This window comes from Electrophorus electricus, chromosome 14 (assembly GCF_041902795.1).
Source record: "Electrophorus electricus isolate QZ-2024a chromosome 14, ASM4190279v1, whole genome shotgun sequence".
In the NCBI taxonomy this organism is placed as follows: domain Eukaryota; kingdom Metazoa; phylum Chordata; class Actinopteri; order Gymnotiformes; family Gymnotidae; genus Electrophorus; species Electrophorus electricus.
The window spans coordinates 11,129,751-11,149,935 of NC_137510.1; the positions used below are offsets into that span (position 1 = coordinate 11,129,751).

The following is a 20,185-nucleotide window of genomic DNA, read 5'->3' on the forward strand; positions in this document are numbered from 1 at the left end:
CTGCCTCTTAATGGTTTGTTGCTATGGAAACGACATAGAGGGTTCCAGATGTGAAAAATCAGCTCAGGCTACAGCCAACTCCCAGAGCAGGTAGCACCTGAGTGTCTTATGAGTGTCCAGGGCCCTAGAGGACCCTGTCATAAGTTTTACACTGGATGTGAAACCATGTTCATTTTAATAACATTCTAATCTGTTCATTTAGCCTGTTTATCCATCACTTACCCTGGCCTTGAACAAAACAAATGAGAGTGAGGAACAATATGCTCAAATATGGTAGCGCGTGCTTTGTAAATAGAGCTGACCAGGTGATTTCACCAAAAGACTTCAAATGTCATTGGGGCTGAAGAGGCTTTGTGGACTAGGAAACAAAGTCTATTAATTATTAATATGAACTGGGATGCAGGGATAATGATGAAAAATATGGCATGAGTCGTATGACCATCACATAGGTCACTGGATATTGATAGCCTTGGCCACAGCCACTCACCAAAGCATAGATCCCACACATGCAAAGACAGAAACATACACATACACAAGCTCAAATGTACCAGGTAATGGTGAATGGATAAGTAGGCTCAGAAGAAAGCTTACTTGGTGGCAACAGCTCATCAACACTTGGGTTATGTTGGGGGTTGTTTCGCAAAGCAGGTAGTTGAGTGACTGCATGATGACTGCATGGCAAATGGCTAGCGCCTACAGAGTTGATGGAAAACAGCAATGGAGGTATTGATTTCAGCTTCACCACACACACACACACACACACACACACACACACACACACACACACACACACACACACACACACACACACACACACACACACACAAATCTATAGTTTGAAGAGGAATGTTTTATATAAATATGGTAGATTTTCTGTATGGAGAAACAGCCTAATGTGCAGAGACGTTTCTTGTCCTTGAAGGAATGTTCCCAGTAGTGTCCTGTCTGGCTCAAACAGTTTTAAACATGGAATGATTAATATATTTAGGGAGAGTTGCACCAGGGGAAAAAATGCCGAAACCATGACATCTGCAGCTAAGTCACAGTCCTATTAGCCAAAGATAAAGGACAACAAGAAAAAGAGGCAAGACAGCCAGAAATCTCTGCAGTTGGCTTGTTGGATTCATGCTTTGTCAGGAATTTAGGAACTTTCAGGATGCACTCAACAACATCTCTCCCTCATAGATGGACCTATCCTTACCCCTACCCAAGGGACATTCTGGCAGTTAAAGTGCTAAAAATTACAGAGCTTGCGCTTTTGGAAATTTGTTTTAATGTGTCAGCTTTGCAGTAATAGTTCTAAAAATGTCGCTTGCTAGCTTGGTGACAGCTCAAAGTGACTTTCATGGAATTTTTTAATTGAAGTGAAGTGAAGGCCAGTTTGAAGTGAAACATAACAGAAGAAAGGTTGCTTTCAAGTGAGTATAACAAGACCTTCTGAGAATTATACAATTATACCATTCTTTATGACCTGTTGTATATAATAAGGTTTAATTTAGATTCTATGAAATCAGCATCAGGAAAGTTAACATATGTAAAAAGCAAACCAGAAAGTATTAATGGTCATGTGCTATGTGCACATGTACTTCCAACTTTAACAACACATTCTAATCAGCTCAGGCCAAAACTGTGGAAGGGCTGTATATGTATTTTCTTTATGAATAGGCACTTGTGCTCATGCCTTACTGGGCAATGGAGAGTACATGTCAGGCCAGCTGTGAATGATTATTAGCATTACTAAATAACTACATAACTAACTACAATCTAATGAACTGTGGAAATGTCCACTACACAATCTATAACAGTGCAGGCAATTCTCATATAAGGATACTTTGGTTTGTGTCCCTTTCTCACCTGATGACCTGACACTGGGTCCAGGCTCTGGGGATTCCTCACCCTGCTCTCCTATCTGCTGACCTGCCTCGCTCTGGTCCTCGCTCCACTGGGTTGAGCCAGCTCCCAGCTCCCTCATTTCGGGGCTCTGCATAGAGTCTGGCACTGATTCAAAAGCACTGTTATCCTCCTCCTCCTCCTCCTGTGAGGAGAAGACGGTGCTCTCTGACAGGCGCGTGCTGTCCACGGATGAGAGGCGTGTGTGGCTGCACAGGCGGTTACGGCCCTCGTAGCCTGAGTTGCTGTAACAGGAGGTGCTGTAACAGGAGGTGCTGTAACAAGACGTGCTGTAGCAGGAGTTGTCGCACAGTTCACATTCGCTCCCCCTGGGAGCCCTCCTGCATGCCCTGCTGCTGTCCGCATCCCCATCATCGCTGTCTGGGTGTGGGGTGAGTGGTGAAGGGCTTTCCCCCTCCAGGAGCTGGTTCAGCTCAGACAGCCGCTCAATGGACAGGCTCCGAGGCAGTATCCTCCGACAGCAGGGTCCGGGGCACTCTAGCACCAATGAGGGAGACTGAGCCTCGGACACTCCTTCCTCGTTCTCTTCCACCTCCTCTTCTTTGTCTTGCATGGGCTTTAGGACGAGCTCCTCCTCACTGTCCTGATTGTGGGAGTGCTCCTGGGCTGAGGGCAGGCTGTGCAGCAGGTGGTGGATGCGGATGTAGTGCGAGCGTGGCGTCTCAGGCTCCACGCAGGCAGATGCAATGACCGTCTCAAGCTCAGACACAGGCAGCGAGCAGGGCCGTCGTCTCATGCCAAGGCGCTTCAGCGTGCTTCTGTCTCCCTCCTTACTCATATCTGTCTGCTCCAGGCTGATAGCCCCTCCCATCTCTGTGGCTACGCCCTCCTCTACAGTGACCTCATCTGCTATACCCACCTCATAGGCAGCTTCATCCCCAGAAGCGTCCAGAACCACCACACCCACCTCTGGCGCTTCCTGCTCCACCTCTTCTGGTTCTTCAGCTGGTTCCTCATGGCTCTGCTCCTCTGTTCCCTCCAGCTGAACCTTGTTGCATAAATCTTCCCCTTCATTGCTTCCCGTTTCCTCTGCCACCACCACTGCTTCACCAGTCTCCTCGGTTCCCTCAACTCCAGACTCAGCATCAGCAGGGCAGAGGTTGCTGGACTTGGTGGGGGAAGCAGTGCAAATGGGGCTCTCTGCCTCCACATCTATACAGTCATCCTCGGGAAGCTCAGCTACGTCTGGCCCCACACTCAGTGAATCCTCTGCTGAAAGGTCAGCAGCTGCTGCTGGGCCCATGTCCTGCTCATCTGCTGCCTGCTGCTCTTGGGCCTCTGCGCTGTCTGGCTCTGCCCTGACAGACACGTCCTCGTCATCTGCCAGACAGATAAAGCAAATCTGTCATTGACACTGAGGAACAAGGCATACCTAGGTATTTAGAGTGAAAAATTAAATGATGCTCAGATTTACTTTACAAAGTGTTACAGTGATACAAAATTTGATACAAAATTTTTATCGGAAAATATTTTTGTCTAGTAATTAGTCTCTCATCTTTTACAGTCATGACAGAGATAAGAAAAGACCGCAGACCATGATGAATGGAGGATGTTATATCAAACCGAAACTGCAGCTGGCCACTGACATGATCTGTTGGTAACCTGCGCCCTAGAGCATAGCTCACCACACGATCACTGAACAAGAAAACACACCCAGTCACACAAACATGGATACCCATATGCATGCAAAGACAGACACACACACACACACACACACCTTAGAATAGGGCAGCTTGGAATATTTACTGTAAATAAGGAGAGAGAAAGTGCAGATAACCTGGAAAAAACTGCAATGATCAACAGTGAAAGTGAAACTGGAATAATATATTAAGCCAACCTTTGGACTGAGATACAAGCACTATTTTAAAAGTCCTCCAAGGGCTAGCTATGCCCAAGACATCGATTGGTTTCCAGAGGTTGAGGCTCGGTCTGACCTACCCGATAGCATGCTTTTCCAGAAGCCTCTGCACAGGCATAGAGAGTTTTCCCAGAAAGCGTTTAATGATGGGTCTGCTCTTGGCAAACTTGTCCTTCACCTCGATCTCCAAAACATCCGTGGGCAGGGAGACAAAACTAAATTGCTGTGGGCAGGAAGAGACACAAGAGGTTGAGACCATGCACATGGATGACATAGAAAGGCCAACTTGTTTGTTTTTGCAAGTTATATGAAAAAATGCAGTGGGTCTCTACCACAAATCTGGAAGTATGAGAACAGCACATGCCTTATCTGGTACAATAAAGATCTCATATTTCATCTGTTCAAACTGTCATGAATCCAATTGCACCCCATGTGCACAAAAGGGAACACAAAGTACTTTCTGAGTACACAAAAGCTCTACTGGGTTCCTCTCTGATCAGCACACAGCCAAATGCTAGATGTAAAACAGATTCCTAATACCCAAATGCAGGTAACAGTTTGCCATTGCTAAGCAGCTTTTTACTCGCTCATGATACATGGGGCTAAAACAGAACAGAATAGCATATACACACGTATGATTTCAGCTACTTCAGTCAAAATCAAGGTCCACATTATCAAATCCTTTGTACATATGTGTAAAACAGAAATTATACAACGTTTTAATTGGTTTTAGTGTTATATAGCAATAATTATATGACACTAAAACCAATAATAATTAACAGACAACAGCCAGACAAGAAATAGGTTAACAATTTTGCAGGCAAAAAACTGAAACAAACAAGAAACAATACAGTCATTAGGGGCCATGTCCTAGCTAAATGTGAGTTTAGAAGGAAGTTGAGAAGCCTAATGGTTTTGGGACAGAAACAATGGCAGCAAATTGTTTGGAAACAAACAACAAATGGCTGGTTGTGGACCAGGTACTGCAATACCATCTGCCAGATGGCATAAATGGGAAGCGTTTGCTACTCATGGTTCCTGATAATACTGCATTTTTAATTAAATTTTTTAATATTGTGGAATAAGCACATTTTCAAATGTATGATTTCACTGCCAAGGTCTTCATTGCATGCTTCAGAAGGTTTATCTGCAAGTGAAGATAATATGTAATGCTAAAATCACATTTATGTAGTTATAGCCAGTTGGCATTACATGACATTAGATTTAATTTCACATTATAGGCATTAGTCAAATGCAATGATAAACTCAGTTCTCTACAGAGCGGTCCAACAATTTGTAATTAGTAATCAGGCATGTACGTGGTTTGTTTGATGTTTGATGTTACCTGTAAAGAAAAGTTACCAAATGTACTTACCAGCATATCTGGTAGGGAGGCAACACTAGGCTGTAACTATTACTGCTCTTGCATGCATGCTGTGGACACCTGTGGCAGAGCATGTGCTCTTCAGACCAGAATGGGCCTCACTGGTTGTCATAGCATTTGGACCAGGCTTCGGTACCACTGCCTGATGCAGGCAGTCATAGATGAACAGTAATCCTGTTAATCCTCAATGGATTTGGCCGTGTGTGACAGCTTCTCTGAACACATTCCAGTCAGTTTTTCAGAGAACAGTCCTGGTGTGCTAGTGATGCCACATTCATGTAATAGAAAAAGCACTGTACAGCAAGAGGTGGGGGGCTTCACTGACACTAGAGCTTAGAAGAATGTAGACAGTTATCACTATAGTACTAACTCCCATGTTTGGTAAAAAGGTCAGCACTTTATTTCTATGTATCAGTGATCACAACCATATTTGTACATCATGATACAAGTGCCCAGTCCACCAGATGAATTTATATCTGTTTGGAATATAATAAATATATCAAGTGCTACAGCATTGTTGGGATGATAGGATTACATTGTCAGTTTAAATACTGCATAGTGTTCAGAAGTGTTCAATTTAATGAAATATAGTGTTTAATTCAAACCCTGGGGAACCTACATCTACGACTGTCTTCTAATTACTTTAACGTTGGTCTTCTTGACACAAGAATGTACAAAGTATGAACAGATAACTTGATCCTGGGCAAAGCTTGTGTAAGCTTTACCCTTTACAGTCACAAAGCAGAGGTTACTTGTCACTCCAACATAGCTATTATCAAAGATTTCAATCCCGAGCAACATAGCTAATGTAAGCAAACCAGCTAATAGCTAATGTAAGTAAATTAGACTAGTAAGTACAGCCTTATTTTCAGAACTGACATAATCAGTTTCTTACTTGTAGGCTTGAACAATCCCAATTCTTCTGCTTATGCATTCAAAACGTATAGAGCCTAGGAGACTTTTACTGTCTCCTATTGTCCCCTATTGTCACTGGCCCCTCTCTGGCGTTTCAGTCTCCTTGGTAACCTGTCACATGCTTCCTTGTTTTGGTTTTGTTTCCTAGTCTCTGCCCTTTAGTTTTCCTGCCTTCTATCATTTTAAGTTGTTTCTTGTTTAGTTCTCATTTGCCTATGTATTTGTACCCCATATTTTCTTGCTTCTCATTGTCTCAGCCTCACAGCATGTGTTCCATTCATTGCCTGCTATTCTCCGCTATTTGTTTTGTGTTGCACTTGTTCTGTTTCCTTGTTTTTCCTGTTTGGTTTCCATGCTTGTTGTATAATTTGTATTCAGTTACTACCCATATTGGTTACCTGAACCTGGACTGTGCTAACAACTCTGATTATGGAGTTGTCCTTAATAAATCTTGCTTTTCTCAGCATTTGCATCTACCTCCCATTCGCTTCGCGTTACACATGTGCTTGTTAGAATATAAGGACAAGGCCCACAGAGTTTTTAGACTAGTTTTGGAGCAGTGTCACTGTGTTTTTTATTTAAACTGCTTATTACATTGTTGCAGTCACACAAACATTTTCAGCATTTTACAATATGTTCCCCGCTGAGAGAATGGATGTTAGCCAGATCTTCAGCATGTTCAGCAATTATGGTCTAGGCAGGTTATCTTTTTGTCTATTCTTAAAACAAGCCTGTGTCTGTGCTCCTGCCTGCATATACACACCAACAGCATGATCAATGCACTTTTAATTTGTGCATTAAGAATTGACAACAAAATGGAACGTAATAAATAAACAAACAAACAAAAAACAAACCCAGAGAAACTGTGTTGAGACTGGAAGCTCTCCATATGGATAATTTGGCATACAGGGATACATTTCTTTGTGGAAATAGAACTAAAATAACAGTAGGAAGGTATCAAGGTGGTAATGCTCATCAGTTTGAAGGCATTCACTGTTGGCCTCCTGTTGAGGGAAGGCAGCTTTGTCTGGCATGGCTTAGGAACTGCAGATCCTGACTCTGTCCCAGTAGTTGTCCATAGTTCTGAAGACACTGAGCCAATCAGCACTGCCTAAAATCTGAATAAAGCACTTAAATGGGCTTAGCCTCAGTCACAGTGACAAACCTCAACTTGGTCTATAAATGCCAAGAAGACAAGACATATGTTGAGCTGTGAAGTACAAAAGACAAGACCTGGTCATTATACTACTGCAAGATGATCAAATGAAGCCTGAGAGAGTGCCTTATAACCAGAGTTAACAAATCTGTGCTCAGTTTAGTATAACTAAATTCAACACTATATTTGTAAATCTGTCATTCCAAAAGAATGACCAAATCCCTTTGTGACATATTAGTGTACTTTGAGGCATTTAGAGAAAAGGGCAGTGAACCCCTCATACATTTATTAGTTTCTGACTGCTGAGAAAGTCATTATATGTAGTACAGAGTCTTCACTGTTAAGAACACATCCTCTGTAGAGCTTTTTGAACATTACTACTTCTTTGGAAGTTTAGCTCAGGAAAAGTGGAAAATCACACAAATTAAGACCTTTTATTTCTCCAAAACAGTCTTATAGTTGCCTGACCTAATGCCATCTGGAATTTGTAATTTGTAAACCGTATTTAAATAAAGCTGCTGCTTCTTCTTCATATTCATATTCTTAATCCCTTTATTGATTTATTTTTAGTAGCAGAATTTTTTTTTTCAGTGGGGAATTCAGCATTGAAAATAAATGTTTAGACTGTTCAGTATCAGTATCCTCAAAAACCGGAAATTAAACTTTTGTTTTTGTAGGATTTGATGCAGCACAAATATATTTGTTTGATGCCAAACAAATATATAGCAAGAACAGAAGTTCAGTGCTTTGAACCAGTTGAGAGATGGTCAGCCACCAGACTCACCAGACTCAGCAACATGCCAGTAACAAATATGCCAGGAAAGACACATGCGTCAGGGCAAACCAGTAAAACACATTCTGAACATAAAGGTCAAGTGCTTACTCCTAGCAATTTATCACTGCATTCTACTTTACTCCCTCCCTGCCAGAATAGATAGTTAACCCCATGAGACACTATAGTGTATAGACAATTTACATTTATTTCCCTTCCCTGTAGAACTCAATTCCGTTTGGGCTGAAAAAGTCATGGAAATGTCATGGAAATAAAGAAAGCATATCTACTTACACCACTTCATGAAAAAATAGATCACTATATGAACCTAAAGCATATTTAACATCAGCCAAACTCACAAGGAGCTAATAATTTAACTTCCACATAGGATTGCATAGTCTTCAATAAACTAGCAGGTAATATCAAGTGTGACCTTTAATCAAACATATGAATGAATGTACCATTAATTCAAACATACTCCAACCTGTACTTATATTATGCTACCTTATACAAGACCTGAGGTAGTGGTGTACCGACGGCTGAATATTTTTGGCACAAATCAAGCATGAGTCCTTAGGCCTGGGTTTGAATCTTAGAATCAAGTATGTACAACACAATAGTTTTGGCATGCTTGATAGAGATGGTACAGATTGTCAGTGGAGCTATATGCAGAACAGTATATTGCACTCAAATGCTGAAAGGTTGCAAGAGCAGTAGAGCAATAGGGCATGCAAATGAGTCTGTTTAAAAATGTATAGGTGTAAAAAGCATGCCAGAGAGGTCTAACACAACCCATTAAATGTATTATTCAAACAGGTAGAAAACCAGATGATGAAACAATGAGACAACAGGGATCTGTGCAAGATAAACAGTGAATATTATTTCTGCACAGGAGAACAGTCCCGTGTTCATTCTCGCTACAATTGCATCATTTGAGAATGACAGCTGTTCCCTCCTTTTGCACATGGATGTGAAAGAGGCTAGCGGGTTTAGTTAGGGCAGCTCTGCACTTACTGCTGCTGTTGATCACAAGGACGAATAGGAGAGCAGGAGGCATGAGCACACGACTGCAGGAAGGAGTGCACACTCAGCCTCCTTGATCCCCAGAGAGGGAAGGAAATGGGATTAACCGCCTCGCTGTAACAGAGACTCTCTTAACTGCGTCACAACCGTGCCTTGCTGCAGAGTCTCGTTCCAGAGGCCTGAGCAAGTTCACTACCAGCCCTTCACTCCTCCTTTCCCTACTGACTGAAACTAAATGATAGCGAAGCTGATGCAGGGAGGAGAGAAGCAAAACCTATCAGGAAAGATGACCAGCACATAAATGTATACACAGAATAAGAATACATGCTCTGGAATTCTGGTATACACTGAAGCTGTGCTTTCGTTTTTAAACAAGCTGGACATGGTCAATTGTTAAATTACACCTGCAGGAAACTCATAGTTTAACATAGAAAAATTTGGTATAGCTGTGTGTACCAGGTCAGGCTCCAGTCACAAAGGCTCATAATGGTAGTTAACCCTGAACGAAGCCTCTATTTCGACATTATGTGCCATGCTGTGGGAGTTTTCTGCATGGTTGGCTGCACACACAGACAGATGGAGCAGTACTTAGCTCTGCAGCCACACTGATGTCTGTATGACATTATGTGCTAAACATTTCATGTTAGGTTCTTAGCAGTACTAGAAAATTACTGTGGGAGGATACTAGTAGAAGGCAAGTACTACATAAGAAAACATCACAACATAACACAAAAGTAGATTAAGGATTACTTAAGTGTTTTCCCTGCATTCAATTAATCTATCAGTGTTGCACCTGATTCAATTAATCTACTAATTAGGTATTAACGAGCTCAGATGTGTTACGACCAGTGAAAACACAAAAAGTAAAAATAGGGAAATAGAGCAAAAGCTGAAAGACACTGGCTGTTTGGTATCCTTGGTACGGTTTTGTTTACAAAGTCAGAAGCAAAGGCAAAACATCAGAGAGACAGCAAAGTGCCAGTCACCCCAGGGCTCCTCCTTTCATGCTCTTGTTTAAAGTTGAACTCTGATATCAAGTATGTGTGTGCTACAAATAAGCACTTTACTATAGAGGAACATGGACCAGCACTGACTGAAATCTCAGAGTTCTTGTTTCAGCTTTTGCTATCAAACATCTTAACTGAGTAATTCAGTGTCAGACAGGCTTCTGACGACATATGAAATAATGAAATCAAGTATTATTATAGACAGAAATATAAGAGGTGATTTGAAAGGATGGATTTAACCCCACCAAATTTTATGTATTGCAGATTACCAAAGATGAGCAGTGAAACCAGATGGACTGACCTCTCTCTTCCAGATAGGGTTGACAGTGTTGCAGATAATGCCAGATCTCTTTTCTTGGCCATGGTGGGAGAGAGCAGGGAAGATGCTGTGCTTTCCTGGCTGGATTGCTATTTTCAAATATGGATCAGGATTGAAGAACATTCCCTTCTTCAGACCCACTGCTTGGATGTCTGGACCAAAGAGGGACAGAAGGTAAGTACAGGGTCACTTGATGCTCTCCTGTCCACCAATATACCAAGGTCATAACAAGCTGCTTGCATAGACACACACTTAAAAAAAAACAAAAAAAACATTTATTTGAAAAACCTTGTAGGTGTAAAATATCATGGCCTACATGTGCAAGTAGTGTTAGATGTCCTTTTCACCAATAGCCACCTTTTCCCAATGCAATCAAATACAAATATCTCAAACATTTATCAATCATTTCTGATCGCAGGACTACTGCTGGCTGAGTAATTGGGTAGAAGGCCAGTCTCAACCCATCAGTGACGCTGATGTGAAAAATCTTCAGCAAGATTTATATGCCTAAATCTGTGATAAAACAACACCATCACTGCTGTGCTTGCAATCTAAATAATTTCCAGTCACCTGTAGTTACAAATATTCATATTCAGACTGAAATGAATTAAAGAAAAAAGAAGGAGTGTGTGAAGAAGACACACTAAGAATCACAGGGGATCCAATTCCCTTCATTTCCCCACGTATGAGGCTGGAACAAAGAGGCGTTAGGTCTTAGGCCAGATATGCTCAAACACTGGGTGGTGCAGACTACTCATCTTAACACCATATGGTACTGTAGGTAAGGAATCAATCATAATACACTGTAACTTGAGTGTAGGAAACTCCCCTGTACATTAGAATCCTTTTGATATGGACATCCTGTTTAATAACTTCCCTCTACACAATCCGACTAACAACAGTGAGGACACTGTCCGTATAACATCAGTCAGGACTAACATGGCCTTAACTGGTAAGAATTGCCTCATAGTTCACAGGAAAGCAGGAACAGTGGTAAAGTCCAGAAGCAAAAGTTAGTGTATCATATTCTGTCACCTTTGTAAGTCATGCTCTTGTTTACATCAGATGCATCTTTCAGCCCATGCAGAGTTCACAACTAAAACATAATGAAAGTAAGGCGCTATACTCACAAAGCACCATAAAACAAACCACATACTAGCATCACACCATCACCATGCTTATCTAAGCAGCACATTAATGGGGCAGTATTTCAGTCTGTGTATATATTTGTGTGTGTGCATGTGTCCATGTTTTAGCATAATACTAGCTTCTACCCATATCTCAGAGACATGTGATACAACCAGACTGAAGAAAGCAAAGCAAGAACGAAGTGCATTTTGGTAAATCCACCTACATAAGGGGTTTACAGACAGTAACTAGACAACCTCTGCTGGGCCAGAGTGGAGCTGAAGAGAAGGAAATGAGAAGGAGAGATGCTCAGAAGCTATCCAGAAGCTGATATTGCAGCTTTGTCTGACTTCTTATTGGGAGTGTTCCACTAATCTATTTTTAAAAGATTAAACTATATAGGGAACAGGGGGTGAACAAAATAGCCTCTCAGCTAGAGGAAAATCAACAATTGGCGAGAGAGAGAGAGAGAGAGAGAGAGAGAGAGAGAGAGAGAGAGAGAGAGAAACAGAGAGGAGCAGAGAGAAAAAGAAAAAGCATAAGGTTTGCTGTGGTCCACAATGTACACTCAGGATTAAAAGAGGCATAAACAGATAAACCAGTGTTAAATGTCAAAAAACACCATTGTGGTCTTTATGCGGCTAGATGGGACAGATGTGTTAGAGCATAAGTTCAAGTCTGACAGGGATCAAAACAGCACTAGTCCTCCACAGGCAACATGGAAGCCAAACCTGCTGGTCAGGACCCAGGGCTTAACCCAGTCACAAACATACCAACACATGCAAACGCCACCAATCTAACCTAAATAAAGTCTTAAAAGAACCCCTGCATGTTCTGGAGGTGCTGTAGTGCCTCCTCTTTTTATGACTACGGAAAATAATTTTCTCCAAGTCATATTTTGAAAGGCATTAATCAATGTACTGTGTGAAAAAATTACTATAAATCACATGTTCCAGACTGAGAAGCCTCAGTGACAGTTCCACCTTATGGGCACTCTCAGATGCATTCCTGACTAGCAGGATCTCTACTTTGTCACAATGCTAATGCAGAAAGTGAGGGAGGGAAGGGAGAGGAGGAGAGGGGAAAGGAGATTAGAGGAGATGGGATGAGATGAGATGAGATGAGACTTTACAGTTAACTCACCTGACAGGGAGAAGCTTATGAGCCTCCTGTTTCCCAGATCCTGAGTTACTTCCTGTCTCACAACGGGCTTCAACACCTACACACAGGAAAATACAGAAAAAGTGTTCATAATTCTTCTTGTAGTGATAAACACTACAAAAATCATTGCACTAATTCACAGATTAAAACAACATAAAATTAAATATATTGTTATTGAATAATAATGATGAATGATTAAATATAAGACAACTGGCCATAAAGTCATGAAGGAGCAAAAAAACAAAGTTCACACTCAAAAAAAAAAAAAAATGCACTTGAGTCTGTCAGCACCTTCACTCCATTCCCTTCCTCTTGCTCCAGCCTGTTCTCCCTGCCTTTCCAGTGGTGCATGGCAGGAGATCAATAGCTTGTGTCCATTAAGCCTACATTGATCCAGTGACCAGGAAGAGGAGGACTTGGAGGAGATCTCCAGAGCAGCTTGCTCAGGACGGAGGGGGTAAGACTGAACTCCCACTGACGCAGGCATCCTTGTCTCAACAGCTGCAACAGTGCCACGTGTTTACGTTTGTGTGAGTGTGTTGGTGTGTGTGCATGCATTTGGGTATGTGCATTTAATTATCTTACTCAAATAAATCTTAAATAAACACCAAATCACATTAGATATAGAGTTTTTCTTCTAATCTTTTCTGGAGACTAGTGTTGAATGCTGCAATAGGGTAATATTCACTACACAACCTGCTGTATACGACCATTAACAACATCTATAAAACAGGACCTTTCAGAAGATTCACATTAATATATTCATACTACCAAAACCACTCAGCAGTCACTACAGTATAGCCAGTTACAAAAAGAAGAATCCAAAGACACAAAAGTTGTGAGTGTTACATTTGAAAAATGAAGAAAACAAACATAAGGGGCGAGGAGGTGTCTGCTACCCAAATGAGTTGCAAATCCACTGACAGTAAAGATGAGACTTCGCCCTGTGACCAAGACATCAAGTTCTACCAGGATTAAAATAATCTGCTAGGTACCTGAAGTATCAGAGACTTGAACTGTGTTTGCTGTTGTCTTCTTGGTGAGGATTAAACCATAGTCATAAATGTCATAAATCATAAACACCTGGGCTGGCAGGAGAAAACTGAATTTTTCACTTATACAATATCATTAATCACATCACTCTTTGTGCATCTGTCAATTTATGACTTGGTCACAGGGCGAAGTCTTGACTATGGTTTATGACTATGACATTTTATGCTAACATACTGACTGAAACCTCACGTGAAGAGTGCAGTGTGGCAATGAGTCAGCATCTACCCACAGCACAGTGCCACGTGGAAACAAGCACACACAATTTTCCTCATTCATAATCATTATGCAGTAAGTTTCAAATACAAACACATACACTCTCTCTCTCTCTCTCTCACACACACACACACACACACACACACACACACACACACACACTTGTTCTTTCATCTATACACATATGCTCTCTGACACCTGCTCTCTTTTTCATATTGCAAAAAGAAGCTATTCATTTACCTTACACTTTTATCCAAATCTCTCTCTCTCTCTCTCTCTCTCTCTCTCTCTCTCCTGAGGAAAAACTCCCTGCTGACACAAGAGCCATGTTTCTAACAAACCATTTAATTTATGCAGCAGGAACACACAAAACGTAACTTACTTCTAACCATATATATAAACTGAAGAAGTGGGGGTGAGGACTAGTGAGCATTAGAGCCACTATCCAGCATGAAACATCCAAGATCCAGGATTACATCAGGAAGATGGCCCCAAGTGATGAAGTGCTTAGTGAATACCTCAAAAAGCAGAAACCTGAGGAGTATTGGAAAAGGAAAAGGAACCATTATGAAAGGATAAATCCCTGCACTGTGCTTGATATGGAAAAATCCTACCAATTGCTAGAAAAGGTTGGATTGAAAGACAGCATGGAGGCACTAATCACGACAGCACAGGAACAAGCTCTAAATGAAAGATCAATAGAGGCTGGTATCTACCACACTTGGTAAGACCCCAGATACAGACTGTGCAAAGACGAGACAACCCAGCACATAACAGAGGGATGTGACACATCTGTGAGTACGGGTTGGAAGTTCCAAGGTCAAACTGGGATACACCCCTGAAGGTGGGGGCAAAGGAGCAAGTTAAGGTCCTGCATGACTTCTAGGTACAAACAAACAAAATGGTAATGGATAACCAACTGGACATAGTAGTGATGGACAAACAGCAGAATAGAGCCATAGTGATAGATCCCAAGCGATAGCAACAAGAACAAGGAAAAACTCAAGAAACACCAAGGGCTCAAGGTAGAGCTAAAAAGATGTGGAGGGTGAAGGCAACAGTGGTTCCTATGGTAATCAAAGCACCTGTGGCTGTGACCCCCAAACTGGGAGAATGGCTCCAGCAAATCCCAGGAACAACATCTGAGATATCCTTCAAGAAGTGTGCAGTCCTAGGAACAGCTAAGATTCTAATGTTCCCAGGCCTCTGGTAGAGGACCCAAGCTTGAAGGATAAAGATTGCCCGGGGGAGGGTCAGTGGGGAGCTTATGTATATATATGTATGTGATGTCAGCAGGGAGGGAGCCATACATAAATGCAGGAAGGGAGTGTCTTTATTCTCTGTGGAAATACAACAACAAAGCACTGCAGTAATAAAAGGAAAAAAGGCAAAAGGTAAAGCAGGACGCGAGGACAAGTCTATTGTGATACAAAAGACGACTACATGGTTAGCAGGCTAACCGGGCTTAGACATCGACCACACCTATACTCAGACACAGGACTTATATGCATGCATACTAACGACACACAATAAGGAGCAGGTGTGAAACACAGGGAGGGCGTGGCCATACAGACACACACAGATAGACGTTTGGGGGGAGGGGCCGTACCGTGACAGAGCCCCACCCCAACGGCGCTACTCCCGGTGCGCCAGCCTATCAGACTACGGCCCCAAAGCCCATGCCGAACAGCAAGGCCGGTGGACCCAATATGGGCCAGCGCGAGCAGTACAGTGGGGGGTAAGACAGGCACCAAGATAACAACAGACACAGGGATGGACACACTGATAGGAACAAGCACTGACACAAAAGGGGACAAGATAACAGGTACAGTGATCGAAACAGGGATAGGTCCAGTGACCGGGACAGGTACAAAAAACAGGGTAAGGTAGCAGGAGCGCCAGCCGGTCCCCCACTTGTTGGCTGGGTCGCAGTCCACCCCAGATGGACTGGATCCGCTCTTGCCGATTTGCGTGGCGGCAGCTGCTCCGGCTTCAGTGCACGCGTGTCTGGAGACGCACATGCTGATTTGTCTTTCTAGGAGGCAGGCACTGGTGTCGCTGCCTTCTTGCTTTTACAAGGCTTTGGCTTAGGTGCTCGAGCTCTGGGGCTGTGAGCCTTCACAGTGTCCTCATCTGATGACGCCTCCCTGAAAGCCCCATTGGGCAGCCTACTTGTTCCGGAGCTGCACCTCCTGGGCAGAGCCTTGGGTGGTACCTTGGGCGCCGGAGGCCCTTCGCTCTTGGAATCCACCGACACAGTATCCATCTCCGAGGGAGAATCCCTATAGAGGACCTCCTCCATCTCCATCACCAGATTCTCCAACTGATGGACCTCCGAGTTCGATCAAAAGCTGATGTCGGAGCATTCCAATCGGAGGCTGACGTCACTATGGCCCTCACTCCGTTCGTACTCCCCGTAGTACTTCTGGTGGTCCCAGTAAGAATAATAGCACCCCATGAAGTCCGGACCTTGATACTGGTCTCCCTGGTACCAGCTGTCACAGCCCGTCAGGGTCCTCTAGGACTCTGCCGAGTCCTCCCCTGAACCACCCCCAGGGCCCCCCCAAAACTTTCCAGGAGCACTCTCCCCTGTTGTTGTGGTACCGAGAGTGCCCAGGAATATGGAGGGATTCCCCGTAAGGGTTACGCCCCTTCTTCCCCTTCTTTTTCTTGTTTCTCTTTCCTGGCATCCTTGGGTGCTCGATGTTTCTGTGATGCGAGGAGGTAAAGCAGGATGCGATGACGAGTCGTGTTACACACAACGAACGTTTATTGTGATACAAAAGACAACTACGTGGTTAGCAAGCTAACCGGGTTTAAACATCAACAACACCTATACTCAGACACAAGACTTATATGCATGCATACTAACGACACACAATAAGGAGTAGGGAGGGTGTGGCCATACAGACGCAAACACGCACACACACAGAAAGACATTTGGAGGGAGAGGCAGTACCGTGACAGTGACTCTCTCTCTCTCTCTCTCTCTCTCTCTCTCTCTCTCTCTCTCTCTCTCTATATATATATATATATATATATATATATATATATATATACATATATATATATATGTATATATTATATATTATATATATTATATAATATATATTATATATATTATTATAGTATTATATATATATATATATATATATATATATATATATATATATATATATATATATATATATAATACTACACTGACCCTCCTCCAGTTGATCAATACACACACACACACACACACACACACACACACACACCGCTATATATGTGTGTACAGAGAGAGAGAGACAGATAGAGAGATACTGTAGTAAAGTACACACAGTTTCCCGAGAAACAGGACATTTCAAACAGAATTCTGATAAAGCATATGTTTCTAATATAAACTGGTTCGTCTTCTTATGTCCTGTATCTCTGGAAATCTTGTGTGTGTACTTCATGCATGCACAAAGCACATTAGAGAGTTTATTTTGCCTTTCTTACTGCAAAAAAATGGAAAAAAAAGTGCTGATTTAGGATGTTGTTGCTCTAAAATGTAAAATTATAAAAACAGCCAACAAAAACAAAATAAACTGCAAACATCATCATCAAAACAAAAAAAGGCAAAGCCCGTCACTACAGAATCACTGCCACATCAAGAGGAGAGCAGCCTGCCACACTGTTTTTCATTTGTCAGCATCATCAAAGCCTGGGTAATTTGATCCTAAAGGACGAGCAGAACTCTCATGCAGGACGCTCAGAATGCTGAGAACTCAGCCTGCTGAGGTGAGCTGCATGGCTTCAGAGGCAGGCACCTGCTACATCTTCTGACAAACGTAGCTTGTGTCTGCTAAAACCTCAGTCTGCAGAAACAGTTTATACTGAACATGAACTTGATTTCCACAATAACTATGAAATCCTTCAAATAAAGAAAAATAGACATTTCACAATGGTGTGATGCATCTTATTTCAAAAGTGACAAAAACACTAAAAACGCTTTAATGAAATGAACTAGAACTGAAATTTCAAAAAAAGAATAATGAGAATAGAAGTACCTACGATCACTCGTAGACAACGAGCAGTGAATCTAGAATGTGTTGTGCAGTGGCACAGCCTTAAGAGGGCAAATACAGACAAATGTCAATTACCAAATTTCAGTCTAGTCACTTGCCTCTGACTAACTGCCATTTACACTTTAATTTTGGCTTCATTTAAAAGACACTGCATTTAAACTTTGTAGACCAGCTACCTTTACATCCCCTCTAGTCCACCACATCAAGTCAGTTTTGTAACAGTTTTACAGTAATAAGATGCTATACCTTCACCCAGTCAGGCATCCAGGTTGCAGAGCACTCCCATTTCCTCCTCCTGCTGTCAGTCCAGTTGGGCGACATGAGCATGCGAGGGCAGCGCACCCCCAGACCACAGCTCAAAGCTCAGCACAAGAGATGAAGCCAGTGGAATATGTCTACGTAGATGGAGAGCTTTGCTGTCCATAAGCCTGGCCGCCAGCATCCTGCTCTCTCTCTCTCTCTCAGCTACACACCTGACCCTGGCCTTTCCGTGCCGCCTTCCGCCAGCAGTTATTTTTAAGCTCTGCTCCCAGAGAAAGAGCACTGCTGCAGCGATCAAGTTCAGGGGCACTCAGCATTTCCGGGGCTCACAAGGGCAGCAGGCCACAGTAACTCAATCTTGTGGTTTAGCTGGATGCTAACTAGGAATAGTGCTATTAAAGGGCAGTGTTTGATTATGTTTCAGGGATGAATTGGGAGAGTTTGGATGAGGTCAGCGTGGTAAATAACATTACCGGGGACAAGGTCAGACAAATACAATGGCATGTTTCCGTAACCTCAAAAAGCCACACATGCACTGATTACTTTCTGAGACTATGATGATGACCACAAATCATAGTAATCTAATTTTGGGACAGAAAACTGTAACCTGATTCTGTACTAAAACAGAGTCAGTGAGTGACAGAAAGAAATGATAAATGAAATGATGGTTAATAGGACCAAACTATAAGTAGAGAAATGGGTAATGTGAATAGCATGAACAATATGAGTAGTATGAGTAGTGTGAGCAGCGTGAGTATTATAAGTAGTGTGAGTAGTATGAACCGTGTTGAACATTTCTCTGTTATTCCTTTGCAAGGTGGCAATGCACAGAATCATAACATCCATACTCTCTCTAACTATCTGAACAGCCTTGGACAGCTTGGCTTTATCAAATGGCTCTCACATCTTCATGACCCTCAGTTTTTATTTGTGCATTAAATATTGCATGTTGCAATATTTGTTGACAAGCCACTAAACCTGGTTTATATTACCAGCCCAGCATACATATATTACCCTGACAAAGTCATAGGGGACATGGTTGGAAAAAGCTGCAGGGTAGTAAAGTCAAGGCAGAGACTTTCTCTCTTCACTGGGGAACAGAATCCAAAAGATAATTTAGTGGTTATCATGTTTATAAGAGCAGGCATGCCTGCAAATGCCTTCCTTTAATTACCGGACAGCTACTTTTTCTAATTCCTTCTTTTCTCCTCTGTAATTCTCCTCTGGCAGTGTAAGGGGACAGGTGTGAGGCAGCATCTCACTATTGTGCACTTAATCTTTCACACTCACGCAGTCTTACAGCTCTTACAGAGCTATTTTCTCAATCATATAATTAAGGAACCAATACCAACTGAAGTAGTGACTGTTATGTAGAAATATGTCTACATTAAACATTCAGTATAGTAAGTGTGGTCAGGAACATTACATATCCACATAATTGATCTCAGCTGTCAAGAGCATGTATAATCTGAATCAACTGTAAAATTAATATGCAGAGAAGTGATAAAGAAATATCAAGCTGTTTTTTTTTCCATTTTGTTTTTTGTTTTGTTTTTTTATGGTTAACGGTGCTTATACAACTGAATTACGGACTTCCTGCCGAACAGACCCTAGCTGGGGAATACTGACGACTGCACCTCCTCCACACTACCTCTGAACACAGGTGTTCCTCTGGGATGTGATCTCAGCTCCCTACTATAGTCCCTGTACACACACAGCTGTGTCACCATGCACAGCTCAAATATCATTTTCAAGTTTGCTTTTGACCCTACTATTCTGGGCCTCATCACAGATGGTGATTAAACTTATGGTGATGAAGCCTACAGAGTTACGATCAGAACACTAGCTGAACGGTGCAATGACAGCTACCTCTGTCTCAACATCAGCAAGACAAAGGAGATAAATGTGGATTCCAGAAGGCTGCAGGGAGGTGCTCACTCCCTCTTATACATCAGTGGTGTGCTGTGGAGAG

The 20,185-nt window shown here is 42.3% G+C and overlaps 1 protein-coding gene across 8 annotated transcripts in view; it reads right to left on the reverse strand.

Moving 5' to 3' along the window:
- Window positions 1–20,185, reverse strand: part of hecw1a (HECT, C2 and WW domain containing E3 ubiquitin protein ligase 1a) — a 52,097-nt gene that overhangs the window by 17,655 nt on the left and 14,257 nt on the right. For 5 of the 8 annotated variants that reach the window (XM_081696484.1, XM_027005944.3, XM_081696486.1 and 2 more), the window contains 6 exons: window positions 12,617–12,692; window positions 10,328–10,497; window positions 3,850–3,992; window positions 3,446–3,546; window positions 1,855–3,231; window positions 592–693 (listed from right to left, as the gene is read on the reverse strand). In XM_081696484.1, the coding sequence (XP_081552610.1) occupies window positions 592–693; window positions 1,855–3,231; window positions 3,446–3,546; window positions 3,850–3,992; window positions 10,328–10,497; window positions 12,617–12,692 (1,969 nt within the window). Of the gene's footprint in view, window positions 1–591; window positions 694–1,854; window positions 3,232–3,445; window positions 3,547–3,849; window positions 3,993–10,327; window positions 10,498–12,616; window positions 12,693–18,198; window positions 18,666–20,185 lie in introns of those variants that run through there. The other 3 variants (XM_081696487.1, XM_027005946.3, XM_035531137.2) reach the window with 2 other exon arrangements.